General features: G+C 35.2%; 1 protein-coding gene across 5 annotated transcripts in view; it reads right to left on the bottom strand.

Annotated features, from left to right (window-relative positions):
• The window catches only part of LMBRD2 (LMBR1 domain containing 2), a 51,648-nt gene that overhangs the window by 6,472 nt on the left and 28,588 nt on the right, over window positions 1–16,588 (bottom strand). For 4 of the 5 annotated variants that reach the window (XM_061393714.1, XM_061393713.1, XM_061393715.1 and 1 more), the window contains exons 8-17: window positions 16,352–16,465; window positions 15,811–15,994; window positions 15,241–15,422; window positions 14,554–14,687; window positions 9,409–9,514; window positions 8,671–8,768; window positions 5,537–5,640; window positions 4,337–4,383; window positions 3,203–3,308; window positions 312–441 (exon numbers count right to left, since the gene is read on the bottom strand). In XM_061393714.1, coding sequence (XP_061249698.1) covers window positions 312–441; window positions 3,203–3,308; window positions 4,337–4,383; window positions 5,537–5,640; window positions 8,671–8,768; window positions 9,409–9,514; window positions 14,554–14,687; window positions 15,241–15,422; window positions 15,811–15,994; window positions 16,352–16,465 — 1,205 coding nt within the window. The other variant, XM_061393717.1, reaches the window with a different exon arrangement.

Genomic DNA, 16,588 nt, shown 5'->3' with positions numbered 1-16,588 from the left:
GCTTTCATAAATAGAATTGTCAGAATAGGAATATAAATATTGTTAAGACTCTACCAAATGATTTCAATTCTTTGTTATTTATCATACTACTGGTAATAATTTATGAAAGTACTAATTTCAACTACTACCACTGGATGATATAATTTTTAAAATATAAAAGATATGCAGGTGTTAAAAGGTATCAAACGTTGCTTAATATGTTTTACATTAGCAATAAAGATGAATATTTTCCTTATGTTTATCTCCTCAAGTCAGAATGTTATCAAATTTTCAGAGGAATACTGGAGCCAAAAGGACAACCTGGAACTTACCTTCCTGATTCAGATTCAAGAGGGTCATCAGTGAACGTTTCTGCATTAAAATCTAAAGGTTCTGCATCTTGAAGAAGTTCTATTCGGTCCCTTTCAGTCCTGTTATTAGCCCTGGTATATTTAGATGTCGCTGCAAAAGAAGAAAAAAAATTCCACTTTCTATTGTCTTTATGGGTCACAGTCTATGGACACACAGAAAGTCAAGATTATAAAGGATCTGAATTTTCATTGTGAAGACAATATTAAGAAAGGATAACTACATGGTTATCTCAAAATTATATTAAATGATTAATAATATGATAGAAAATAAGAAAGAAGAGTTCTCCCTTGTATGTAGTCTAAGCTCAGAAGCAGCTACAGCAACAGAATTAGTATTTAACTTCAACGCAGATGGTGACTGCAGCCACAAAATTAAAAGACGCTTGCTCCTTGGAAGAATAGCTATGACAAACCTAGACAGTATATTAAAAAGAAGAGACATCATTTTTCCGACAAAGGTCCATATAGTCAAAGCTATGGTTTTTCTAGTAGTCAGGTATGGATGTGAAAGTTGGGCTATAAAGAAGGCTGAGCGCTGAAGAATTGATGCTTTTGAACTATGGTGTTGGAGAAGACTCTTGAGAGTTCCTTGGACAGCAAGGAGATCAAACCAATCAATCCTAAAGGAAATCAGTCCTGAATATTCATTGGAAGGACTGGTGCTGAAGCCAAACCTTCAGTACTGATTGAAAAAGCTGATTCATTGGAAAAGACCCTGATGCTGGGAAAGATTGAGGGCAACAGGATAAGGGGACTACAGATGATGAGATTGTTGGATGGCATTACTGAGTCAATGGACATGAGTTTGAGCACACTCTGGGAGATAGTGAAGAACTGGGAAGCACCGGCAGTGCTGCAGTGAATGGGTTCACAAAGAGTCAGACACGACTTAGAGAATGAACAACAACAGCAATCGTAACAGTGAAACTGTTCACAATTAAATAAGTTTCAGCTGGTTTCATAGTGAATCCAGGGGCTGCTACATCTCATTTCTCGGCTACAATTTTAAGATGCAATCAACTTAAACTCTGCAATAAAGGACTAACTCTTTTTTCCATAGGGCAAGAATTCAGGGAAGCAATGTCCAACAGAAATAAATTGCAAGCCCTGTATTTACTTTTTACTAGTAAATACATTTAAAAAGTAAAAAGAAATAGTTGAAATTAATTTTCACATATCTAACCCAATACATCCAAAATATTATCATTTCAATATGGGGCACCAGCTACCCTGCAAATGCTAAACAGCCATATGTGGCTAATGGTTACCACCTTGGTCAGCACAGATCTAGAAAAACTAACTCTCCTTTCCCTATATGAATGATGTTTTCTCCATAAAAACCTAAATTTTCACAGTGTTATTTTGAGCAGCTCAACAGCTTCAAAACAAACCATGACACAGCTCTTTTTGAAAATTTAAGGCAAGCCAATTCTCTCTTACCTTATGTTGTCATCTTGGACTCTGCCCTCCACTATTTATCTCATTCATTCAGCAAATACTGGTTGCCTCCCACATGCCAGGTTCTAATTCATCATCCCAAGGTTTTGTGTTTCCTCTTAACCATTCTCCTATACCCTCCAGATCTCTGCACTCTGTTAAGTCCAAATCCAAGATAAGCTTCCAAATATCTTTGTAGAATTATCCCTCTATTTCCTAGCTTTAATTGAAACTTCAGCTTTCTATTATTTCTTTTATGCTAAATCTCATCCAAACACATCCTCTCTTCTTTATCTCCAGGGTTATCTCAAGGATGCTTATTTTAAGCCCTCATCATTTTTTTGTTTTTTCATTTATCTTTAATTGGAGGATAATGGCTTTACAATGTTGTGTTGATTTATTCCATAAAACCAATATTGTATATTAAGGCCCTCATCATTTTCTGACTGCATTACTACAACAGACACTAAACTGTGTTGTATCTCACTTCCCTGGAAATAATACTTTATATAGACGTCAAATTCATCTTTCTAAACCAAAAATCTGAGCATGCTTCTTTCCATACTGAAATCTTACCTTTGGGATAAAATCCAAACTTCTAAGTGTGATAATACGTTTCCCAACTATCTCTGTAGCCTTTCCTCTCATCAAGCTTCTCATACTTCAGGTTCTAGTCATAGAGGAAAATCTACATTTCCCCAAAAGTTCTCGCATGTTGCACATTCTTTGTTCTGCCTAAAAACCCCTTCAACTGGCTAAGTACTACTCATTCCTAAATAGTATTTCTTTATAACAGAAATCCTTTCCCAATGAAGAATTCCTTTTCCTCCCTTGAGCTGAGTCCTTCAGCATCATGTGTGCAGCCTTACACTCTCTCAGCATCCCTGTATCTCTCCTCTCCCTTCTACTCAGTGCTGGATCCTGCACACAAATAGGTCTCTTGTCACTCTCCCAAAAGCATATGACAAAATCAAGAATATGGGGAGGCTTCCTGACTCAATCCACTGGCCAATGTCTTCTTCCTGGTATCAGTTCCTCATTCAATTAAGGGCAAACCAAAGATGGAAATTGTCTTCTTCATACTCCTGGGAAAGTACCTGACACATAAGAGTCAGTCGGTAATTTATTATAAAAATGACCAAATAGCCTGAAAAATATCTAGGTTAATAGAAACCAATACCTGCCAAAAATATGCCTGAGATAAGTACTATTATTTAGATAGTATAATGACAACTATTCATTTGATGTCCTGGATGTCTCCTTCTCCTACCTGATGCATATTTTACTTTCCTCTTCCTCCCATATACTGAGGGATGAAAAAAGGAAAGGCACTGCAGAACCTCACTTATTATTCTATAAAGACAAGCAAGCATAGAAAAAAATTTCTTAAGAAAACTAGATAATAAACTACTTACATCGGTTGGTACTCATTTCTGAGAAGTTTGATTCTTTTGGGTCAATATGAACATTTCTGTTTCTAGTGGAATCTTCTCTACTGTGTCCATAACGTTCTTTCCATTCCTAGAAAAGAATCATGAACATATAACATGAGAACACACAGTCAGAAAGTAATTCATCAGTGATAACTGATATATTAGATTATATATGTAGAGTAATATAATCTAATTCTTTTTCATCAGGAATTTGTCAGATAATCAGTATAATTAGCACAGTACCTTTAGAAATGATAGATAATTTCCTTTATTTCTAAATGATTTTAATAGTCATCAAACTTAACTTGAAGACATTTATAGACATTTTTACTAGCTATGATTATTTTAAGTTATTGACTTCCATCTAAAATGTCAAAATAATATTATAACTACAGTAAAGTTATCTTGACCATGGAAGGATTATGAAACTCAAAATAAGTAATAAGATGTTAATAAAATTTTATTCTACCCAAATACGATTCTACAAATCATAGAGACCCAAAAAGTCATTTTTGATAGCAAAATTAAAGTTGTAGATAAACATAATTAAGTAATGACTCACGTGGCATTGTGTCTTAACTGCACTAAAATCTTAACTGGGATTTTACTCATTATTCTTAGAATTGAAAGGAACCCATGCAGTGCAGAGTTTCACTCTAAAATAGTCATGCCAGATGCTATTTGGCTTTCTTATTAGAAGATGTGAAAAATTTATGTTTGATCATCCTGTTCCAATTTTGGTAAACCCTAAGTTTTCACATAGAGGTGAACTCTATTCCACTCTTTGGTGCTAGTTATGCCTTCCAAAATAAAGAACAAGTCTCCCTTTCCATGACATACACTAAAATACACAAAGACAACTATTATGTCTCCTGAGTCTTCACTTCTCCAGTATGGACACACTCGGGTACTGAAAATTTATAGTGACTATGACTAGATTTTTCTCACTTTTTGCCTTTTCAATTCTCAAGGAGGTTAGTTTGCCTTAGCAAACAAAGGACTAAAGAAAAACATCCTATGTCATTGTCCCATTGTTTTCAGCCAAAATCAATTAGATTCTTATGATAGTTCCCATTAATCTTTAGGTTATAGCAAGTTAGTAAGTACTATACTTACTCTTCTTCTATTTTCACCTTCTTCTTGCCGTTGCCTTTTTCTCTTCTCTAGAGACAGAAAAGTGGTCTCAAATTTGGTATAATATGGTTTAATTAGATGTAGAGTAACTGAAGTAAAGGTATCAGGCTATGACCAATTTCCTTTAAATTACTACAAAGTCAAAGGTAATAGGTTATTGTTGGAAAGAACCGGAGAGGTCACCTAACTCCATAGAGAATACCTTCCCAACTTCTGCTGGAGATCGCTCTTAGGCTCTATCTAAACAGTTTCAGTGAGGAAGAACTTCTCCCCATGGTGACTTGAAATGTGCTTCTAGGCAGCTTCTCTTTTTCTTCGTTTTTGTCTTCTAAATTAAATTCATACTTTTTTCTGCATAAGATTTTTTTTTGCCATTACTCTCTTCTGGCTATATACTCAGTGCTTTTTTCCCATAAGATATACCTGACACACTCATCATTCTGCCTACCCTCCTCTAAATTCTTTCTGACTTATCAGTCCTACTCTTGAAAATCTTATCCAGGACTGGATATGATACTCCAGATGAAGTCTGATTAATGCAAACAGCAGAACTATTACATTAACTAGGCACCACCTTCCTGTGAGAGCATGTGAGGGCTACACTAGCATATTTTAGAGCCATAGTACATTTGGGGTTTATGTTTAAATAAGATCATAAAGAACCCCAATGTCCCCAAACTCAAGTTTTGTTCTTCTTTTCCTTCCTATTCTACCATCACTTGAACACCAAGAAATTTGATACACTCAGTTTTGAGATTAGATTTCCAGCAGAGCACAATGCATTCTAACAGGCTGTTAATGATCACTACATTCTAAAAACCAGCCTTGGTTTGAATGAAAAATTATTAAACTAATGGTGATTCTTTAATGAGTTTTATATTGTATTCAATTTGACAAATCTATTTCAAAGAAAACAAGAAAATGACTCCAATACTAAACAAGGGTATTATTTAGTTGCAGACATATTAACAATTTCTGCTACAGAATTTCTTAAAGACAGATGAAATAACCATGTATGTTTTCAAATTTTTTTTTGTTGTGAAGGCTTTCCATAGAATTTTAGCTAAAACACATTAATTTGTAATGTCTTAAGGTAGATTAGAAGTTTCAAATCATACAAACATTAATTTTGTATTTTGAATCAGTACTTTCTCTTCATTTATTTTAAAAGACAAATCTTACCTCGTCTAATTAATTCTTTTCCTTCATCAACTAAGTCTGATGTCATATCATTATCTCCCATGAACTGCTGGAAACCAAGTAGATTCAAACAACGAGTTCCCAAGCTAATAAAAGTAGATTTTCAAAAAGATAAGCATTATTTCATACTGTAAATGTTTAAATTGGAAGCCTCTGTTGTATTTCTAGTTATCATGTCAAGTTCTACAGCGCTACATTTGTCTTTCTTCAAAAAGTACTTATGTCCCTTTCTAAGAAACTTAAATGCCCAGTGCTCCACTGACTAGGGTATGCACCAAAGCCCGACTTCTTACAGACACAAATTAAGTCAGGCCACAGCATACTTTCAGAAGATTATTATAACAGGATGCTAAGCAATAGCTATAATACAAAAGCAATTTATTCTTTTCTGGTATTCAAACAGCAATTTTAACACACATACACAACCAGTATTTACAAGTGCAGAATATTCTTGGCTTAGAAAGTGTTAATTATGCAAACTGACTTTCACGTTCTGTTTTGTTAATCCGGAGAACTAGTCAATTCTATTTAAATCAGTGTTACTATAAATTCAGAATTGATTATTACAGCTTATCTGGGGGCAATCATTTATATCTTATCTGGTTTTTACTTTAAACCTCATTGTTGTGCAGGACAGGAATACTCTGAAAATACGGTACATAAGGAAGGAAGGATTAATATCTGTTAAACTACTATTATGCATCAGATAGTTTACAGTTATTCTTATTTAATTCTTACTATAACTCTAAGAGATAAATATTACTTTATAGATAAGGAAACAGAAGCAAAGGGTGTTAAATACTTTGCTAAAGGCCAATCAATAAATTTTAGAGCTGAGGATTTAAATCTAAAACAAAACAAAGACCAAGTTCTTTTTACTACCTTAGTTTTCAAACTTTTTTCTAATGTACTTTTAATGGCAGAATTCTGAACACCATACATGAAGCAAGGCAGAGAGAGGAAGAAGAAAGGGAGGAGTGTGTATGTATGTGTGTGTGTGTGTATTCATGTGTGTTAGGAAGAAGAGAAAACAGTGAAGCAATTAAGAAAAAGTAAAGCTCTCCCATTTCACATCAGTGATGTGTAAAAATCTGACTAGTTCATAAATTATCTGCTTGTTTTAATATATAGGGAATGCTTGTATGACTTACCAGTGAGTAAAATTGGGGTTTCAGGTGGATGGTCATGCTAATTCTGTGACTTTAAATATTCCTCTACCATCCTTATATACCTGTGGGAATACTATACTGCAGGATGAGATGATTGTCTCTGTAAAGGTTGTAGCTTTGTCTAAAGTGTCAGCAAACAGCTTTATAGGCTCTAGGCAGTTAAGTCTGAATATTATTAATAGTTCTGTGTATGGTTATGTGCTAGTAATAAAGGAATTAGACTATTACGGCAGCATTCCAAAAGAAAATTGACCTATAAAGTCAAGTTAATGCTGAAATGCCTGCAAGGCATTTCTTCAAATATTCCTATAATACAGTATAGTTTTAAATATAAATATATATTATATTATATATAATATTACACATATAATATATATAAATTATAAAAATATAATTTGATAATTAAGGTATATGACCTTTCTTTTCCTTAAAGACAAACTTTAAGGAGTTTGTCTCCTTAAAAAACTAGCAAAGTTTATCTTAATTATAAAACAACATTTTTAAAGAAATATTTTTAAGTTAAACAATTTTCCTTTTAGACACAATTCCTTACATTAAAATTTTATAGTTGACAAGGCACTATCCCATCCATCTATTCCTTGATGCATATGTCAATCTAATAAGATGCTAACCTTAAGTAGAGATGCCAATCTTACCAAGATAACCACTAAGATGAGGAGATAAGATTTATACATCACAAGCTCTTAATGTTCCATTTGTAGTTTATAAATGAATAAGCACATAAAAAAAGTTTAGTTTTGGACATCCAAAGGATGACTGGTCTCTTATTTTTAACACATCATTTTCATAATAAATATAAACCTCTGTCTTTCCTACCTTACAGAAAAAAGCTGAAAATATTATATTGTTTTATCAGTTCATGGGCTTCCCTGATAGCTCAACTGGTAAAGAATTCGCCTGCAATGAAGGAATCCTAGGTTCAATCCCCAGGTCAGGAAGATCCCCTGAAGAAGGGAATGGCAACCCACTCCAGTATTCCTGCCTGGAGAATTCCATGGTCAGAGGAGTCTGGTGGGCTACAGTCTATGGGGTCACAAAGAGACACGACTGAGCGACTTTCATTTTCACCAGTTCATATTAAGTTTTATATTAAATTATAATCCTTTGGCTCCTTTACTTATGATAAAATATAGATGCTTTAAAAAAATTCAACAGAGAATTTATTTCAAATAATATTTGTCTTTTTACTCAATATCCAAGTGTTAGAATATCAGTATAATAATATATGCTATTTGTAAACTATTTGTAATAACTAATTATACTGAAAGATTTAAATGAAAAGTGGTTGGATGAAACTTATTATCAATAAAATTTTTTTAAGTAGCATTTTTGGTGTGTCATGGAGCACTGAAGCAGTGAAGAAGGAAGACAAGGTGCTAGAAGCCAAGAACACCTGTCTTTTAACTCCTCTTGAGTCAGATCTCTGCCAAGCTTCTACCAATTTTTCTGATCTGATAAAAAGAGTAGTCCATGTACTTTCCATGTACTGTCTGATTACGACTGCTCCTTAACTGATCTTTTGTGCTGATTACGGTCTGAAACACCCAGAAACCCAAAAATTATTATGCGGAAAGCCCTAAGACTAATACATGTTACCAAATAGAAGCTGGGCAAGCAGGTGTTTTGTAAGATACAATGGCTGCCATGACCAAAGGCCAGGACTCAGAGTTAACATTCTGTTATTAATCCTATCACTTTGTAGGCCAAATATTTAGAATAACTCTCTTTTCTTGAAAGTATCTTTGGAGGGAGACCCTGATCCAGCACTCAAGCAATCTCTTTAAACTACCACCAGCATTTCCAAAGCCACAATAAAACAAACAACTAAAACCCAATCAGCAAATATTTAAAAGAATTTTAAGGAGAAAGATATCCAGATCAGGATATATATATATAAGAAAAAACAAGCAATGTTAAGTTTCTTACCTAAAATACGTAGCAATGCAGAGAATTACCACCAACATAGGATAATATATATAGAACCCATCTGCAATAAAGGATAAAACTTTCATGGAACCCATAATCTAAGGAGCAAGAAAAAAATTTAGTTAAATCAGTACAGCTCTATATATTTCATTCTTTTTCATCATTAGAAAGTTTATCATAACCAGCTATATCAATAAATTTGGAGTTTTCAAAAAAGTAGAAATGAAGCATTAAATAGACTGATTTTTAAGTCCTCATCACAAGAGGAAAAAACCTGTGACTGTGTGGTGATGAATGTTAACTAAACTTACTGTGCTAACTATTTCACAATATATACATATACTAATTATGTTGTATACCTTAAAATAATACAATGTTATGTGTCTATTATATCTTGATATGGCTTATTTCTCCTAACAAATTAATATTATATAAATATTACTGAAAATCATCAATTACACTAAGACTATAAACATAAAGGTTAATATTATTATAGGTCAGGTCTGTGAATATGCTTAGCTGGACCAAAAAATTTTGTTTATAATAAAACAAAAGTAATATCACCTTTACCCGGTCATTAGTAACTACATATACAATGTGTAAAAGAAAGTTCAAGTAATTTTTTAAAAGATTCTAATAATGCAATAGATCTGTTTGCCAGCAGTAAAAAGAAATTTCACAATTAATAGCATCCCATATAGATAATGAATCTAAAGAACTCTTTTTTACCATACTTACAGATGTATAAGCAGTTGGCTGTGTATTTTGGTGAGAGATGGATGAATCCATGTGGGTCAAACCCAAGAAATTAAGACATAAAGGAGGAGTCAAACGGCAAAATAACCTGCAATAAAGCATAAACAAACACAATATATAAGAATAAAGCAGCAATACACATTTTATGTTATCTTGAAATACACTGAGAATGTTTCAGATCATTCCATTATTCTCATCTATTTGTATTTTGAATTCTTAATATGAACTGCCCTTACTTGGAAGACATTCTGAAAGTTCTATTAATACCACAGTTTCCTGAAAAACATCAACACCTACAAAACAAAACTCCAGCCTCAGGATGCCTCCTTTGGTGAGGTTTGCCACTGCTTTATCCCAACAATTTGTAGAGTGGTTTTGTATGTGCCTCTTCTGTGCAATTTAGCTCAATCCTCAAGGCAAACTGTACTCAGTACATAAAAGATCTGAAGTTGTATCACATTATGTCAACTCTGACAACTACAGATATAAATAATTGTTGGAGCTCAGTTTTTTTTATTATATTTTGTTTTTTTAATTAGAGGATAATTACAATATTGTGACAGCTTTTGCCATGTATCAGCATGAATCAATATTAGGCATACATGTCCCCTCCTTCTTGACCCCTCTTTCCCACATCCCTCCCCGTCCCACCCATCCAGGTTGTCACAGAGCACTGGGCTGGGCTGTGTTATGCAGCAACTTCTCACTGGCTATCATTTTACATTTGGTAATGTGTATGTTTCAGTGCTTTTCTCTCATATCATCCCACGCTCTCCTTCCCCAACTGTGTCCAAAATGTCTGTCTCCTTTGCTGCCCTGCAAACAGGATTGTCAGTACTATCTTTCTAGATTCCATGTATATGTTTTAATATACATTTGTCTCTTTTTCTGACTTATTTCACTCTGGACAATAGGCTCTAGGTTCATACACCTCATTAGAACTGACTCAAATACATTTCTTTTTATAGCAGAGTAATATTCCATTGTGTATATATACCACAACTTCCTTATCCATTCATCTGTGAGTGGCCATCTAGGTTGCTTCCTTGTCTTAGGTATTCTAAGTAGTGCTGCAATGAACATTGGGGTACATGTGTCTGTTTTGATTCTGGTTTTCTGAGAGTATATGCCCAGTAGTAGACTTGCTGGGTTGTATCATAGCTTTATTCCTAGATTTTAAAGGAATTTCTATACTGTTTTCCAGGCTTCCCTGGTAGCTCAGCTGGTAAAGAATCCTCCTGCAATGCAGGAGACCCTGGTTTGATTCCTGGGGCAGGAAGATCCCCTGGAGAAGGAATAGGCTACCCACTCCCGTATTCTTGGGCTTCCCTGGTGGCTCAGACAGTAAAGAATCTGCCTGCAATGCAGGAGACTTGGGTTCAATCCTGGGTTAGGAAGATCCCTGGAGGAGGGCATGGCAACCCACTCCAGTATTCTTGTCTGAAAATTCCATGGGCAGAGGAGCCTGGTGGGCTATAGTTCATGGGGTGGCAAAGAGTTGGACAAGACTGAGCAACTAAGTACAGCAGCACAGCATACTGTTCCCCATAGTGGCTATATCAATTTGCATTCCCACCAACAGTGTAAGAGTGTTCCCTTTTCTCCACACCCTCTCCAGCATTTATTGCTTGTAGACTTTTTGATGATAGCCATTCTGACTGGAGTCAGATGATAGCTCATTGTAGTTTTATTTGCATTTCTCTAATAATTTTGAGCTTCGTTGAGCATTTTATCATGTGTTTATTAGCCATCTGTATGTCATCTTTGGAGAAATGTCTGTTTAGGTCTTCTGCCCACTTTTAGTCTAGGCTGTTTTTCTGGTGTTGAGCTGCATGAGCTGCTTATATACTTAGGAGCTTAAATTTTTGTCAGTTGTTTTGTTTGCTATTAATTTTGCCCATTCTGAGGGTTGTCTTTTCACCTTGTTTATAGCTTCCTTCATTGTGCAAAAGTTTTTAAGTTTAATTAGGTCTTATTTGTTTATTTTTATTTCCATTATTCTAGGAGAACACAGAAGGTCTTGCTGTGGTTTATGTCAGAGTTCTCTCTTTTCCTCTAAAAGTCTTATAGTTTTTGGTTTTACATTTAGGTCTTTAATTCATTTTAGGTTTATTTTTGTGTATGATGTTAGAAGATGTTCTAATTTCATCCTTATACAGGCAGCTGACCAGTTTTCCCAGCACCACTTGTTGAAGGGACTGTCTTTTCTCCATTGTGTATTTTTGCCTCCTATGTCAAAGATAAGGTGCCCACAGGTGTGTAGAATTATCTCTGGACTTTTTATCTTGTTCCTTTGGTCTATATTTCTATTTTTGTGCCAACCTCTCTCCACTTGTTCATCTTTGATGTCCTTCATCAGTGTCTTATAGTTTTCTGCATACAAGTCTTTTGTCTCTTTAGGTAAATTTATTCCTAAGTTTTTTATTCTTTGTATTGCAGTGTTGAATGCGATTGTTTTCTTAATTTCTTTTTATAATTTTTCATTGTTAGTATGTAGGAATCCAAGGGATTTCTGTGTATTAATCCTATATCCTGCAATTTTACTATATTCATTGATTAGCTCTAGTAATTTTCTGGTGACATCTTTAGAGTGTTCTATGTAGAGAATCATGTCATTTGCAAACAGTGAGAGTTTTACTTCTTTTCCAATCTGGATTCCTTTTATTTCATTTTCTTCTCTGATTGTGATGGCAAGGACTTCCAAAACTATGTTGAATAACAGTGGTAAAAGTGGGCACCCTTGTCTTGTTCCTGAGTTTAGAGGAAATGCTTTCAGTTGTTTACCACTGAGGATAATGTTTGCTGTAAGTTTGTCATATATGGCCTTTATTATGCTGAGGCATGTTCCTTCTATGCCTACTTTCTGGAGAGTTGTGACCAGATAAAAAGAGAACCTTACAAAACAAGGAGCTGGAGAACAGGAAGCTATGACAATGAAGAGAGGGTATGAATATAAAGAGGTGATATGAGGAGTTATTTTAGGGTGACATAATATTCTGTATCTTGATTATGGTGGTGGTTACAGGAATCTACACATACACACACACACAAATGAATAAAGTATAAAAAATAGTGAGAACTAATAAAGTCTGTTGTGGTCTAGTTAACAGTAATGTGTCTGTGTAAAGTTTTGCTTTTGATATTGTACAACAGCAGTATAAAATGTCTCCATTGGGGGAGGCTGGGTGAAGGTTACTAAGATTCTGTACTGTATTTGCAACTTCCTTTGAATCTATAATTATTTGGGGGAAAAAGGTTAAAAAAAAGTCTTAGAGATGCTTCAGATATTGATTCCTCTTGAAGTTCCCAAAGTCCAGCCCTAAAAACCTAATGTAAATAGTTTAATAATATGGACAAACAATAGATTGTGCAATTTAGCCCAAGCTGGAGCCATCTCTCTAAAATTCTGCTAAATCTCTTAGCAAAAATTATTCTTTTGGTCTTCAGTTCAGTTCAGTCGCTCAGTCGTGTCTGACTCTTTGAGACCCCATGAATTGCAGCATGCCAAGCCTCCCTGTCCATCACCAAGTCCTGGAGTTCGCTCAGACTCATGTCCATCGAGTCAGTGATGCCATCCAGACATCTCATCCTCTGTCGTCCCCTTCTCCTCCTGTCCCCAATCCCTCCCAGCATCAGAGTCCTTTCCAATAAGTCAACTCTTTGCATGAGGTGGCCAAAGTACTGGAGTTTCAGCTTTAGCATCATTCCTTCCAAAGAAATCCCAGGGCTGATCTCCTTCAGAATGGACTGGTTGGATCTCCTTGCAGTCCAAGGGACTCTCAAGAGTCTTCTCCAACACCACAGTTCAAAAGCATCAATTCTTCGGCACTCAGCTTTCTTCACAGTCCAACTCTCACATCCATACATGACTACAGGAAAAACTATAGCCTTGACTAGATGGACCTTTGTTGGCAAAGTAATGTCTCTGCTTTTGAATATGCTATCTAGGTTGGTCATAACTTTCCTTCCAAGGAGTAAGCGTCTTTTAATTTCATGGCTGTAGTCACCATCTGCAGTGATTTGGGAGCCCAGAAAAATAAAGTCTGACACTGTTTCCACTGTTCCCCCATCTATTTCCCATGAAGTGATGGGACCAGATGCCATGATCTTCGTTTTCTGAATGTTGAGCTTTAGCCAACTTTTTCACTCTCCACTTTCACTTTCATCAAGAGGCTTTTGAGTTCCTCTTCACTTTCTGCCATAAGGGTGGTGTCATCTGCATATCTGAGGTTATTGATATTTCTCCCAGCAATCTTGATTCCAGCTTGTGCTTCTTCTAGTCCAGTGTTTCTCATGATGTACTCTGCACAGAAGTTAAACAAGCAGGGTGACAATATACAGCCTTGACGTACTCCTTTTCCTGTTTGGAACCAGTCTGTTGTTCCATATCCAGTTCTAACTGTTGCTTCCTGACCTGCATACAGATTTCTCAAGAGGCAGGTCAGGTGGTCTGGTATTCCCCTCTCTTTCAGAATTTTCCACAGTTTATTGTGATCCACACAGTCAAAGGCTTTGCCATAGTCAATAAAGCAGAAATAGATGTTTTTCTGGAACTCTCTTGCTTTTTCCATGATCCAGCAGATGTTGGCAATTTGATCTCTGGTTCCTCTGCCTTTTCTAAAACCAGCTTGAACATCAGGAAGTTCACGGTTCACATATTGCTGAAGCCTGGCTTGGAGAATTTTGAGCATTACTTTACTAGTGTGTGAGATGAGTGCAATTGTGCGGTAGTTTGAGCATTCTTTGGCATTGCCTTTCTTTGATCTTCTTAGTCCTCCACAATTCAGTGTGAGACCACTGTATTTTTCTGATTCTCAGAACACTTTCTAGACTTAGTCTCTAAAATCTCAAATGTTTCTATTATTACTAACCTATTTACTGACTTCAAATTAGTAAATCCAGACTCACTATGCCCTTCTTTTCCTTCCTAATCTAGTATACCTATTTTAACCCTAAACTTCAAGCAGGATTTAGCTACCAATCAACAAGCATCTAATTAATACTTAAACCTAAGCAACTAGCTCATAGAAATATAGGTGTTAGTAAAAGAGCCATAAACAAGAAGAAATAAAAGAGACATTCATGTAATGGAGACATTTTCCTTGTTTCTAAACACAGTCTACTTACATGCCACTGAAAAGAAGGCTATAAGCATCAGTCTGGTGATGTGAAGCCAGGTAGTAATAGTTAAATACACGAATCCTGAACACAGTAGAATAAACACAGATACTGAGGAAGAAGATGGAAAGAAAGCAAGCAATCTGAAAAAAACAAAACAAAAACCCAGTTTCAGACTAATAGACTTTAGAACTTTATATACTATTATAAGCATTATCTTTTCATTCCAACTAACATTTACTGACATTCTAAAATTTAAACACAGTAATAGCAGCTTTTTAACCACCTCAGAAAATGAAATTATGAAAAAATCTAGATCTTAATCAGTCCCTATCCTATCCATAAATTTCAAATCTACCTCCTGAAGTGAGCCTGTTCTCTCATTCCCTTGGCAACTCTTCACATGAAGACTGTAATTTATCTAGCTTTACTGGCATAAAGAGGATCAAAATATTCTCATAAAAATATTGTGCACTATTTTGCATCTTTTCATCTCTCCTCAAATACAGTTCTTAGTTTTTATAGTCTGGGTAAAATAATGAAGCTCATTTTTGGAAATCTGAATAACACCACTGTGGGGAACTTCACTGCTTTCATTATTACTAGAAGAAATATGTGGAGAAAAGATACAACAGTTAAGGATTAAACTTAAACCACGACTGACATTTATTTATGACAGATATAAAATAAACTGACCTCGATATAAATATAATTGTATGTTTTTTCAGCCAGCTGTATGAAGACTGCAAAGAGGGATAAGACAGGTCTAGTGCTAAAGAATGTGCACTCTGACCACACAACTATCACGGAGAATATGGACAACACCACAGCAAGTATCCGATAAAACCAGGGTCGCAAAAGACATTCCCAGTACCACTCTGTAACATAAAAAGAAAAAATGATTAGGAAAACCATAAAGAAGCAACAGTGTATTTACAGTGTTTTGAAATTCCTCCACACAAGATACATAATTGCAGAGAGACATACTGGTGGAAACAAGCAGACACCATCCTAAACAAATGATCACCAGTAACAGAACAAACTGATATTATGGGCCTCCTACTCTGAGAAAAACACAACATCACTGCTGAGGTATTCCTGCCAAAAATGCAGAACCTGCATCTGATCATGAGGAAACATCAAACTCAAATTGGTGTAAGTCAAAAAACACAATTATAATTCAACTCTGCATTGGTGAGAATATACACTTTCCATCAGGAAAATTATTAGCATCAAACTTTGAAATGTATATTAAAAATTACATACCAACTGTAGGATTATAAAAATATTGAATAAATCTATTTTCTGGCTCTGGCGATTGAAAGGTATGAACAAACTGACAAGTAGCACTTGTTTCATTTTTTGCTACATCTTCTAGATAAAATGCTTGTTCCAAAAGAATCTGCCATTGTACTTGAGTTCGTCGATGTCTCTGAACTGAATAAATCACCTAAAAAACACAGCAGGGGGTATACCTGTCAGTGTTCTGAAACAACAGTGATTCAACTGCCCACTATGGAGCATGTTTTGCTTGTCACAACAACAGGGAAGTGCTAATGGCATTTACTGGGTGGGGCTGAGGATGTTATATTCTGTAATATATGTAACAGTTTGCTCAGTGAATAATTCTCCTCCCCAAATGCCAACAGTACTCCTGTCAAGAAACAGGAAGTTAAAACACTTCCAAGAATAATGATAAGGACAAGATCAAAGGAAGTTTCTGATATACATGTACTCAAAACTCCTTTTTTGTGGGCAGTAAATCTAACTAAAATCATCAGAAGGTGAAAAGGCTATATAAAGTTACCTGTTTATGTAGTTTTACCAGACTTTTTTCACTTGGGTAGGTATTATGCTTTTCATCAAAATCTTCATAATCATCCATGTTCCTGCCCATTTTTTCCTGATAGTCTATAGGGCACTAAAAGGAACAAGTAGATTTTTAGAAATTTTATTTGAAAAAAGATAAAAAATTTTACTTTTGTTAAGAATCTTTCATTCTTAAGCATGTCTAATTTTCTTGCAAATATTTTCCAGATGTGGA

Source organism: Bos javanicus, chromosome 20 (assembly GCF_032452875.1).
Source record: "Bos javanicus breed banteng chromosome 20, ARS-OSU_banteng_1.0, whole genome shotgun sequence".
Classification (NCBI taxonomy): domain Eukaryota; kingdom Metazoa; phylum Chordata; class Mammalia; order Artiodactyla; family Bovidae; genus Bos; species Bos javanicus.
The sequence above is the reverse complement of the archived record's forward strand: the minus strand, read 5'-3'. Positions and strand labels throughout refer to the sequence as shown.